Source organism: Indicator indicator, chromosome 2 (assembly GCF_027791375.1).
Source record: "Indicator indicator isolate 239-I01 chromosome 2, UM_Iind_1.1, whole genome shotgun sequence".
NCBI classification, from domain to species: domain Eukaryota; kingdom Metazoa; phylum Chordata; class Aves; order Piciformes; family Indicatoridae; genus Indicator; species Indicator indicator.
Window position 1 is genome coordinate 22,716,175 of NC_072011.1, and position 13,135 is coordinate 22,729,309.

General features: G+C 39.7%; 1 protein-coding gene across 3 annotated transcripts in view; it reads right to left on the reverse strand.

The window, feature by feature from the left end:
• GRM1 (glutamate metabotropic receptor 1) overlaps positions 1-12,597 on the reverse strand; it is a 179,585-nt gene extending 166,988 nt beyond the window's left edge. For 2 of the 3 annotated variants that reach the window (XM_054399274.1, XM_054399273.1), the window contains exon 1: positions 11,835-12,534. In XM_054399274.1, the coding sequence (XP_054255249.1) occupies positions 11,835-12,534 (700 nt within the window). Of the gene's footprint in view, positions 1-11,834 lie in introns of all 3 variants that reach the window. The other variant, XM_054399272.1, reaches the window with a different exon arrangement.
• Positions 12,598-13,135: the final 538 nt, after the last annotated feature.

Consider the following 13,135-nt stretch of genomic DNA (forward strand, 5'->3'; position numbering starts at 1 on the left):
TTTGTGGTACCAGCACATTTCTGCTTCACGCTTCACAGGCAGCACCACAGCTATAATGGAAGCAGAATACATTATTTCACATATATCTGAAATCAGTAGAAAAAGCTCAAGTAGGTGTGACAAGAACAATGTGTTTTTAAACATGACTATGCTCTAAATTGCCTTGTAAGAGGACATTAAGATGTTCATTGCATGAAGGGACAGAACCTGTAACTATATGCTGGCAGAAAATACCAATCCTGTATTTTCTCTGTTAAAACAAATATTCACAAAATTCACCACTGAATTACTTTCTAGAAAAACTCCAGGTTGAAAATGTTAGTTATCTTAGCTATCAGCATCTTGTTTTCTTGTGTAGTAGGGTTTGTTGTTGGTTTATTTATTTTGCATGGGCTGTCAGATGAATTGTATCATTTTAGGTACAAAGTAGTATTCTAATTAATGAGACTATAGAAGAATGTCACTGTATTCTTTTAGAAAACTTGCTGTTTTCTTCAGTCACAGAGGCCAACATTTATGTCACACTTAAGAGAGTAAGTGTCACATAAATTCCACATGAAACCGAAAATTTCACCCCAATCAAACAAAAATATTAAGGGCTCTGTAAACTAGTCATAAAATTCATAACAAGCAGCTTCTGACAAGGGAACTAATACTGACTTAAAATAGTGCATATAAACTGCAACAGTGGACAGAATCTGATGGAAGGGATTATTTTGTCCCGAGTTTCTCTTCTTTTGCAATCAGTATCAACAACACAGGATGCTACGAATTTTCTGAGGCAGCTGAGCAGATGTGCAAACACATGAAGTTAAGCTACTGTTTAAATTGAACTTTTTTCCTGCCTGATTATACAATCAAAACTATCCATAAATTAACAAGATTTAATGCCAGAAACAACTGCCAACTCTTCCTATTTGACCACCTGTATAATACCAACCCATACATTCACTCTGGATCTCACTGTGCTGGGCCCAGAGCCTTGAATTTTGAATAAAACTGAACTGGAACATCTGCAGTAAATTTTGATTAGACAGCATCAAGTCTGAAAATGTATCACTTTCCTCAGTCATTTGTCCCAGTGGTTAATCACCATCGCAAGTAAAAATGTTTGTCTTTTCTTTCTAATTTGGAATTTGTTGGCTTACCAGCAATTGGCGCTTGTTATGCATTTAAACGTTAAGATACAGAGCCCTGTATTTCCTATTGGTTTTGTGTGCTTGGAGGAAATGAAACATTTTTTGATAAATCAAGCTGTATCTCTTTTTGACAAACTAGACAAATTAAGCTCATTTAGATTCCTGCTATAAGGCTTTCTTTTTTCAGCCCTCAAATGTCTTAGAGTTTTATTCCTCTCTCTTTTCAATGTTTTAACTTTCTTCTTAAAACTTTGACAGCGGAGATGAACAAAGAATAGTAAAATGAATACAGACAATCCTTAGATGGAGATAAAGTTCATAGTGTCTCAAGGGTGACATTAGCTTTTCGTATTTTAGCTTGTTTGGGTGTTTTTTATGCAGCTCCTCTATAGCCATGTAGTATAATCAGGACCTCATCAGGAACACAATCCTCCTATGTAAATTGCATACATGCTTTATGCCTGTATTTATGGTTGACATTTTGGTGTTATCAGCATGCATTTTCTCAGATTTGGCCTAGTTTACCTTCCCTTTTGTCCCCATTAACTGCCATTTCACAAATCTGCATATCTTGACAGCAGTTATGCATTGTATATCATTGATGAAGGCAGTGAGGCATTTGTCAAACTCTGTGCAGTGCAGTAGACATAATCTCATTTCATGGTCACTCTTTACTTGCTGAGGTCAGTGTGCTGAGTTATAATTTATACAACATCTGTTTTCCTGAGAATACACAGTGCTTTTTTTAATAAAGATATCCTGTAATACTAATTCAGTGCCTACAGAAATGCAAGATATTTCATCTGGACTTTTATCTGTAGCAACCAGGTTTGCTCTTTCACCAGGGAATAATACCAGGTTTGTCTGAGAAGACCTATTTTCCATAGAGTAACACTGATTGCTTTTAATTTAATTACAATTTTTTGTCAGCTGAATCATTGTCATTATTTTTCTGGGGATTGCTCTCTTGGTAGCCAGAGCTGTCTGGCAGAGCTCGTTTGCCTTTTACATTCAGATTTTTGGCATAATTTGATACTGTCTGATTTTGGCAGTTCCATAATATGTAAAAACCAATATTCATTGCTTCACTTGACTTCATGACATCAGTTTTGCACATTACTGTCCTCATGCTGCAGACTCAGACCTTTACTAATTCTTATCCTATGCTTTTGCAGTATACCAACACTGAAGAACACCATCACATGTATGATTGGGGGCACATGTTTAACAGAATACTACCCACCTCCTTGTGAGGTCATTGACAAATTCAGAAGAAGCTCTGGGAAACCCTTCCTGTCGTTCTTGTAATTTCACTTGCAGGTTGGCACACTGCTGTAAACCATTCCGAACAGTTATGCAGGAGAGGATTTTAACTTTCCACTTTCTGAAATCATGCTATCAGTTTTAGCAATGCTGATAATACAGCCTTTCTTTATAGCACTGGCAATACTCAGTTTCACATACTGGCTGCTTAGGCAAGACACTGAGACTGCAAGCACATGAGCTCCCAGCCAGAGAAATATGCTCCTGCTAGGTGGATCATCATCTTTCAGTACCCAGCATGATGATCTACATGCCAAACTTCCACTTACTAAAGCCTCTCCACAGCACCATGCAGGTGAGAAAGGCTTATGCAAATAAGCATGAAAGGTTTTCTCATTGTCTGATAATTAATTACAAATTTATCTTTTATATTGTACTCCATATAGGAGAAGACATTCAATGGAGCCCGGCCAGACATTTTAAGAAAGAATTTGGAACACTTACTCAGATTTCAAACAGCTGTCACTTAAACAGTATTCATGCCTGGTTCTTATTGTTTAAATAAATGTTTGTGAACTTACTAGCCTGTACAAATCCATCTGTATCAACACATAAACAAGGATGAAAGTTACTGGTCAGGAAACTGCAAATTGTGGCTACATTTAAGAAAAATGAAAGTTTACTCTTCAAACAATTTGCAAGGAGAAACAAGAGTTAAATTCACTGGGGAATTTGGATGGGAAGAAGTGAACTAGATTCAGCCTTCTTCTATTTGGAAGAAAAAAATACATAGATATTAATATCTAGTATCTATGCAAATGCAACAAACACAATTTGCCTTCACACAATTTTCTACTGCTTTCAGTTAACTAGGAGATCTTTCTAGCTGTGGGATTCACAAGCCCTGTGTGAATTCTTAGTGCTTTCTGAGGAATGTCAACTCCATAACCTAAAAAGATAACATCTGATAGCCATGCTGAGCCCCATTCAGGATCCATTGGGCCACCATCTAACCTCAGTGAGCACCTAATCAAGAGCTTTACAGCTACAGTTGCTCTCTGCACTAGCACAGAACACGATCTTCTCTGCTTTGTCTACCAAATATTCATCATTACACCATTTCTATCAAGTTTCAAAGGGGTTTTTAAATCATTGCTGATTGTTAATGTAATTCAAATATACTTTCAGAAATCTATTTGTTTAAAAACATGTAAGAGAGAATACAAGTGAAAATTGTTCAAATGGAGGACCATGACAGTCTCTAACAAACACTATGACTTTTCAGTAAAATGAAATATCTGTCACACTAGTATTTGATATACAAAAGCCATCCAGGTGGTGGCACATCACAAGAGGAAGGGAGAGCTTGTGATGCACAGTACTTTTTATTAAAAAGCACCCCACGTGTCACAAGGCACCACTAACACACCTGGGGTCTGTATGTAGTACTGCCAGACCATAGGTTAGATAATGGAAAATGAAGGTAAATCTTACAGACTGTGATTTATTTTTCATGTTACTCTTCACTGAACTCAAAAAAAGAAGCAGCAATTCAATTTAGTCTTCAACAGTACACCAGGCCTTCTAACACCTAACTATCCAAAAAACAGGCTGTAATTGTGACTGTACTTTAGTCACATTTGGACAGAAAAAGCTGCATGTGAAATAAAAATCAGTAACAATAATATTTAATTTAAACTAAAATAAATTATACAAAAATGAAAAAACTATTTTCGAGGGCATTAAAAGAGCAGCCAAAGAGTGAAATGCTAGCAAATTACATGGAGACTATTTCAAAAAATATGAGAGGCTGAAAGATAAACCTCCAAAAGGATCAAAATAGCCAGTATGATAAAGCAGTAAAAGTATATTTCCTAAGGCTATTAAACCAAAAAAATAAAATAAAATAAAATAAAATAAAATAAAATAAAATAAAATAAAATAAATAAAATAAAATAAAATAAAATAAAAAGTCTGAGTTGTGTCCTAATGAGCAAAAGATAACAGAGTATGCTTTAATAAATTAAATACGAAACCACAATGAAACCATTTTGAGACATAAAGACAGAGAATCTAATAACTCACTATTCTTCAAAAATTTCAGAAATGGGAAACTTGCCTGATATTCAGTGATACTCAGTTACATAAAAAGAACACTCTGGGAAGATAAAACCATAACAGAAAAGTTAAATTAATTCTCTCAGTCTGCACTGCCTGTGAAAATGAATGGGATGGTTCTCACAAAAGGTCATTCTTTATGTAGGATAAGACTGAACCATTGTCTTAGTGTCAGTAGAATGTATTTTAGAACAAATCCATAAGATGGAATTTAAGAAATTCCCAATATCAATTAATTTTCTGTTGTGGTATGTTGCTACCATTTAAACTGACCCTAATATCAAAACAGATGAAAGCAGTAAAGTGGAAAAACTAATTTTATATTTTCACATATCAGTTTTCATGTTTTAAAAATAGTTTATAGAGAGTACAGAAGCATAGAGGGTAATCCATGAAGAACAGACATGACGTTTCTGCAGATTTAAGATACTTCTACACAAAGCTAATTGGTAGGAACCATAACAAAACCAGTATTCATGCACAAAGAAATAAATATGCAATATTAGGGAAGAACCAACATAGCTTTTGCAGAGAAAAAAAAATGTACCTTAGTTTATTAAACATCTTTATGCTTCACTAGGGTCCATGAACATCCTACTTGTGGGCACTCCTTTGACCTGGACAGGAAATGGGGCCACAGCCCAACAGGCAGCAATGGCCACGACAGTTTCAAAGACAACAAGACTCCCATCACAGCCAACTTTGTGCTGCATTCATAGGTAAGCCAGACACAGAAATTTATTTTCAAGCTGTACACTGATAGTAATAATAGTAACAACAATATTACTCTTTGGAATAAGATCCAGTCTGAAGAATTATGCAGCAAAACTGAGCTGATTACCCAATGGATGGCATTCACTTGCTTCACATGTCTCTCTACCCATCTCTGGTTGATATCCCTTAGCATCATTTAGATAACTATAGGTGAAGGGAGGGTTTCTTTAGGTGAAATGCTATTACGGTTTGTGTCCAGTCACTTTCTGACCCTGCAGCTCAGGTGTAAATTACCGCCATCTGTGACAATGGCTTATGTTGTGAACACCTGCCACCCAAATATACTGAAAACCCTGCTTTGTTTCACATGGGTCAATGATCACCAGTTATTAATGGCTTTGATCAGTATTTTTCTGGGTTGCATGTGGCAGATGCAACGCTTCTGGTCTCCCACTACAGTTACCAGCTCAATGAAGCATCAGACCCCTGAAAGATCTTTCTCAGTTAGTGACACTACTTTTAGTTACATGATTACACTTCACATAAGTTTTGCTTTTCTGTCTGAGAAACCTAAGCATAAGCACCTTCATATTACAAACCATATGTTCAAAGGAACATTTTAGAGGCATTTTAACATAGATTTTTGAGAAAGCCAAAATCATTTAAACTTTTTTTAAAAGTTTGCAATGACTCAAGAATCCTGCAGGAGTTTACCAAGATCATAGGTCACACAAATCTGAAAGCAAAGGCATAATGTAGAAAAAAAATGAAGTAAAGCTCAAATTAATTCATGGTATTGACTGATAAATATGAAGTCTAGCAATATTGCTGAGAAGGCAGATACAGAAATTGGATGAGTCTTTTGAGTTGATTTAACTCATGCACCTGGCAGTTGCATAGCTGAAAAGCTAGGTTATTTGTGAATTTAGGAGTACTGCAAAGCAATATATTTTCAAGAAAGAATTTGTCTTGATCTCCATGGTGTTTGTCACCCACAATAATTCTGTCAACCTGAATCAATATAAATGTTCCTACCAGCACCTTGTAATAAATACAATTAATGCTGCCAATTCAGGAAATATTCTAGTCCACACTTATTTTCAAAATAATTTCTGTCCTCCTTGGGACATCTCTCTCTCCTTTTTTCTTAAAGCATCTGAAGATAGTTACTGAAGCTAGTCAGATGGAGGAAAAAGTAGTTTGGAATATGCATTTGTGAACACACATCTTAGGCACAATTCAAACCACTCAATAAGGTTAACCTTTAAAAGTATTGCTGTGATTTTTGGTGCCAGTAGAAATATTTGCAACCTTAAAAATTTCAAGCATTGAATTCGAGTTGCTTTTCTCTTGTGTCTGACCATAATTTTATCAGAAAGTATCGATCACTGAGAGATATCATGGAATTAATGATATAACATCTTTAGAAACAGCTGTAGAAACACTTCACAAGAAACTAAACGCAATTGTATGAAAACTATTCCTTTGAGCTATTGAATGGTTATCACCTTACCTATCTTTAAACAGAAGTATTGTCTAGCACCTCTAAAGCTACTTTACTGAGTGCTACTGAAAGTACTTACTTCCTGTCAAATTTGCAATAAAGATTCCCTCCTTCCATCCTCTTTCAAACATATATAACCATGCTTATGATTTTCCTGTACATTGGAAAATGTGCAGCAGTCAAATTATCACAAATTATTGTGAAGATAATGTACCTACCATCTACTTAGATCTGAAAGCCTTTACAGTGGTCCCATCTGCTTTACCATAGTCCATTTAAAGTCATACATTCTAGCAAAAGGAACAGCCTGGCAACACAAATATGACAATGACCATGAGCCAGCAATGTGCTCTTGTAGCCAAGAAGTCCATTGCCATTCTGGTGTGTATTAGAAGGGATGTGGCTCGTAAGTTGAGAGAGCTTCTCCTCCCCATCTACTCTGCCCTGGTGAGGCAGCATCTGGAATACTGTGTCCAGTTCTGGGCCCCCAGTTCAAGAAGGACAAGGAACTGCTTGAGAAAGTCCAGTGCAAAGCCACTGATTAGGGAGTGGAACATCTTCCTTATCAGGAGAGACTGAGGGAGCTGGGGCTCTTTAGTTTGGAGAGGAGGAGACTGAGAGGTGACCTCATTCATGTTTATAAATATGTAAAGGGTGAGTGCCAAGAGGATGGAGTCAGACTTCTTGGTGATGCCAAATGACAGGACAAGGGGCAATGGGTGGAAGTTGAGGCATAAGAAGTTCCATGGAAACATGAGGAAAAAGATTTCACTGTGAGGGTTACAGAACACTGGAAAAGGCTGCCCAGGGGGGTTGTGGAATCTCTTCTGGAGATATTCAAAATCCACGTGGATGAGTTCCTGTGTGGTCTGGTACAGGTGATCCTGCTCTATCAGGAGGGTTGAACTAGATCTTTTGAGGTCCCTTCCAATCCCTAGCATTCTGCAATTCTGTGAAAATTGTTCATGACCAGAAACATCTCAGTGCACTTAATATAACAGATCTAGAAACAATCAAAATTTGGTACAATTAAGTTAATCATTTCTTGGAAGGGAAATTTTGCTTAGAAAGGCGTATTTGTACACTAAAATGTAAGAATAGTCCATTACTGCAAATGGCACCTGAACAGATCCATGCTGCACATTTAGATTTTTATTTGCTTATTCACAAGTGATGCATTTGGAAGATGAGGTGATAAAAAGTCTTCTTATATCATCATCTCCTGCTTCATATATAAGAGGAACACCTAAAAGAGAGGGATTTAGTGGAGAGTCTGTACTGATCACTAACCAGTGTGCAGGTGTTCTGTGGGGTTTGGAAGTTGTTCTAGCAGACAGCAATCTCACAGCTGCTCTGCATTTTCTGCAGACAACTTTATTAATCTCTGTGCCTCCAGCATCAAAACAATGCAAATGTGGTGCAAATCATCTCACCATATCTTGCTTCATCCTGGGGGCAGCCTTAATGTCTGTTCTCTGGTCAAGGAAGGAAGTATACCCCTGTAATTCTTCACAGTTTTATCAAATAACCAATGACTGCCTGGTCAATTGAGAATACCAGTCTGAGATTATCTCACAAAGACCAGAATCTCTCTCTTGGAAAGTAACCCTTAGCAAAGCATAGTTCCTTCTGCCCTTAGCATACTCCAGATTGTGCCCAACTTAACACATGTGTTTTTGGTGCCTTTGATTTCCATATGAAGTCTCGGCTTAGAGACATTCCCCTATGTGCATTTCCAGCTATGAATTACTTCCAAACCAAGAATTCCAACACTGATTTACCTTTGAAGAATTCTTAAAAACATAAAAACATAATAGCCTTGAAAATGCCTTGCAGCTACTAATCAGTCACACAACCTTCCACTGGCAGATGCACAGATTTCTCACATCATTTAGTGACTGCTGCCACTGGGAAAAAAAAACAAACACTCTCATGATGTGCAACTATGCTCAACTGAAATACATAACAAAATAACCAAACACAGAAACTCCCTTTTCTTTTTTCTTGAAAGTGAATTTGCATGTGTCAATTTTAATCTAAAATGAGCCACATGCTAAGTAAGCCTTTGAAAAGAGATTTTATTCACTGAGAAGTTTCTATTTAAGTGTGATGTTTCTACATCTTAATAAACAATAGTGTAAAAAAAGCCCCACCCCAAAACAAGTATGGCATACCTCCATGTAACTTTATGCACTGGGGTGTAGAGACTGCATATAGTTAAATATCTCCACCACTAATTAACACTAATTTTTGTATTCACTCATGAAGAATAAACTTCCATGTCAAATGCAAAGTATAATATTGGGCAGCACTTAAAGACATCATGCTACAGATTGGGTGATTTTATTATCATCATTCTCATGATGTGTAGGCTTCATGTTAAGAAAGACGGATGCCAAATTATGGTTTTATTTCTGATTTTCTTTGTGTAGACCAGCATTGGTTTGGACATTCAAGTCCAGATATAGTGTAAGTAGAGGAAGCATATACAGAGGAGTTGGATGGTTTAGACTGAGAAAGGGTTCATTACCTTTGGACTTCTTCTGAGACCCTACCATGAGCCAGTGTAGACTGAGGAGCATGACTAGCTGTCACAGGTAATAAAGCAGCTCGGTGGTCTCATTGCATCCCCTTGTGGCTGCAAGAGCTGAGGATTGTCCACCCCCATGAGAACAAGGCGTTGGGTATGAACTAAGCAGCTTTTCGGCTCTGAAGAGGTGATCAGACTGAATCTGGAGAACTTGGAAAGTGAAGCAATTAACTTCTACACATCGTCAATCTGTGCATTTCCATGGCACATGTCCATTTCTCACAGTACCTGCCAAAGTGATTTTCCAACCTACGATACCCTAGAATTTCTCCCAGCACATTTTCCAGCCCACTGTAAAGACAGTGTACAGGCCTATGAGTAAGTGTGTAGGAGGAATGTTTCTAACTACACTTTATCCCCATATTTCCAAACATAGCATGGATAGAGCAACTCCCGTTCACGCAGACTATTATTCAGAGTGGCTTTGTGTTGTCTGCGAAGAATGATCCCATCTTTTAACAAACCAGCTAGCAGATCTCTCACAGTGAATGCATGGGATTTTAAAAGATAGAAATGTAACAATTTACACCATGTTTCATGAATACTAATTTCACTTTAAATAAGAAAAGGAAAAAAAAAAAAAAAAGGAGGGGGTATTTGGAAATTTGCTACATATTTCCAGGGGAATTTGTAGCTTGAATCTAACGATAAAGTTATGGCACATACAGAATAATACTGATTTTTAAAAGTAAATATGAATCTCAAGCTGCATAATCTGCAAAGTCCTTGTGACATTTCCTAAGAGGAGACTGTTGCCCTGTGGGGCAAAAATCGAGCCACCATTTTCAAAAGTATCACTTCAAAGTCTATAAACATATCTCGCAACAAGCATTTTTCGTCAGTAACATATTCATAAAAACAGATATTTATTTAAAATTCCTCACAAGCAATGACTGAAATGACTACTTATAATGATTGTTTAAAAATGCACTAACAACCTTCACAAGCTGTCGCCTTTTGCAAAAGAGGTAAGTCTCTACTCATGTTAATGAGTGAGCCTGCAGGAGCGAGGGCCCTGGTCCCTTGAGGCAGCTTTTCAGGCACTGTGAGTTAGCACAGCTCTCTGAAGTGCCATGAAGGGATTGATGGAGATTTACATCAACAGAAAAAAAGTACTCTTTTCATGTTTATTTTTCACCCTGGCCTTCCACAAGATCTAACCATGTCTGTCAGAAACGGGGAATCTTAATGGCTAGCAGTTTGTTTTCTCATCCAACTGCAAAGGTCAGGTCATTGCTTTCTGCTCTTACTAACCACCACCCCCTATGAAACTGCCACACTTTCATGGTTTAGGTGTCCACTTCAATTCACCTTTGAGTTTTGTATATCCAACTCTCACTGGAGATTATTCTATTTATTCATAATATATGTTCTTAACTATTTTTACATAATCATCTCTGTGAAAATGAGAGATGTGGAGTCAGCTCAGTAACTGGAAGGAATCATAAATCACATCCATACAAGAGAGACAATCAAATAAAGAGAATAGCTGCAAAACTATAGCAAGAAGGTGCTCAGGTTTGCAATCTTGTACTTAAAAATCCCATTTTGAGGACCATTACTGGATTATAGGAATGTCACACTAATATATGAATATGGTTTGCTTTCTCTCAAACACAATTACTTCTGTAATTTTTGTTGGTCCACCTAGCCAGGCCATAAACCAAGGTCTCCTTCCTAAAATACCCTTACTTTTGGTATTTTTCTTTTGATATTTGAAATTAATAAAACCTGTTGACTATTAATAGATTGTACAGAGACTTTTTTTTTTTTTTTTTTTTACTAATACTCAAGCTGCACAAAAACATGCTTGCCCAGACCTGCTGACAAACTACCCACTACCTTTTCTTTCCCACGGGATGTGGCTTTGCAGATGCTACTCGGACCACAGAGGGACTATCAGTTTTCTTTCCTCTGTGTTCACAGTCTCAGAAAGCGCATCCACACGCAGCAAAGCCAGCAGCTAATCTAGGAGTCCTTGCCGAGCAGTGACTGTTTTGCCAGTCTCCCGTGGTGGTAGCGGTCGTACGTGTAAGACCTGTGCATCACCCCCCAAGGGCAGCCTCCGGACTCCACCACGGCGCGGCCAGCGCCACTGCCAGCTCCGAGTCTAAATGCTAGCGTCTGTTAACTTTTATTTAGAAATACACGAACCACTCCGTGTGAGAACGAGGACGGGGGACGGGACCACCGGGAAGACGCACTATTTATTGCGGGCTTTCTAGCGTTGCTGAAACCCCACCCGTTGCCCGCAACCGCGGCGGCGCCCGGGCGTGCTCCTCTGCGCCAGGGAAACCTCATCCCCCACCCTCAGCGCTTTCCTCCCTTCACCTGACGGGATCCCCGGGGCAGCGGCCGGTGCACTCGCGTAGTCAGCCGTCTCCCCCGCGGTCCCAGTGGGTAACCCAGCATCGGTGCGTCTCTGCGGAGCACCCGCGGAGGGCGCAGAGCGCGGGGGCCAGCCGGGGGAGCTCTCGGGGAAGATTATGGGCTGCCCCATACCTACCTTCCGTGTGGACGGCGGAGACGTAGGTCCAGTTGTATCGCTTGACGATGTCGAGCATGGCCCTGGCTTGCAGGGTGTCAGAGGGGACCACCCTGAGGAAGTATTTGTACAGCGTTTTGTCGCTCAGGTCGATGCTGGTGGCAGAGTAAGCTATCTGGGGGATGTCGAAGAGCTGGAGCAGATTTTGGACTTGGATAGCAACCGAGCTGGAGCCAGGGCCAATGACCCCCGCGATGGGCTTTTTCACTCTGCTCTGCGGCTGGAGCTGAGAGTCGGAGATACAGCGGGTGCCCCCGTCCCTGTCGTCCCTGATGGAGATAAGGGAGTCCCGTATGAACTCGATGCTCTGCTCCAGGGCCACAGAGGAGTGCCAACAGGAATCTCGGATCTCACTGCCCAGGGTGATGTTAGGTAGCAGGACAGGGTCGGCGTTAATTTTATCCAAAGTGTGAAACATGGCTTCGACTCTCTGGATGCCGTATTGCTCCCGGATTTCCCCACACTTCCTCTCAGGCACTTTCTCAGCTGGGGGCTGGTGATGGACAGAGAAGAGGGCGCCGATGATGACATCCCCGTCCATCCGAGCCACCGAGCGCTGCGAGGAGCCTGCGGAGAGAAGAACCTTCCTCCCGTCACTCCTGGGCAGCACGTCCATCTCCAGGAGCAGAGCAGGGAAAAAGACAAGCAGCACACCAATCATTTTGTTGCACGATGTCATCCAGACCCAGGTTACGAATTTCATGGGCTCCTCTTGCCTGCACATGGTTTAAGGACATAAAGGAAATGGCATCTATTTCCCCCCTCCAACGCCCAAGTTGCTCCAAATACCATCACAGCAAAGTCTTACAGCGTTGCTCTCGAAGGTGACAAGGTAGCCGTCATTCTAGTGACTTTTAACCTGGTGGTATAGAAATAGGAAATAAAACAGGTTAATCAGGAAATAGACATCAAACCAGAGCTCGATAAAGCAGTCCAGTTGAAGAAGATGACTGCTTTCACAAATGCTCAGGCAATTTGCTTCATGAGCCTCTCAAAGGGAAGTTTCAAGAGGGATTTAAATATGTCTTTATTTGCCTTGACATAAGATCACACATACTCACATATGTTCAGTTTATACGGTCCTTTTCCTGTCCACCTCTCCCTCCGCCCCCGGGAAGTTTTGAAAGTTTCACGAGGTACTTAGCTCATGGGAGAAGCGTCCTAGTTTAGCCCAGCGGCCCCAGCCCTGAAAGCGGGCTGGCAAGTATTTTTTTTCTCGCCTTCTGACTACCCGAAGGCATCTTTTTCAGCTCAGGAATTTC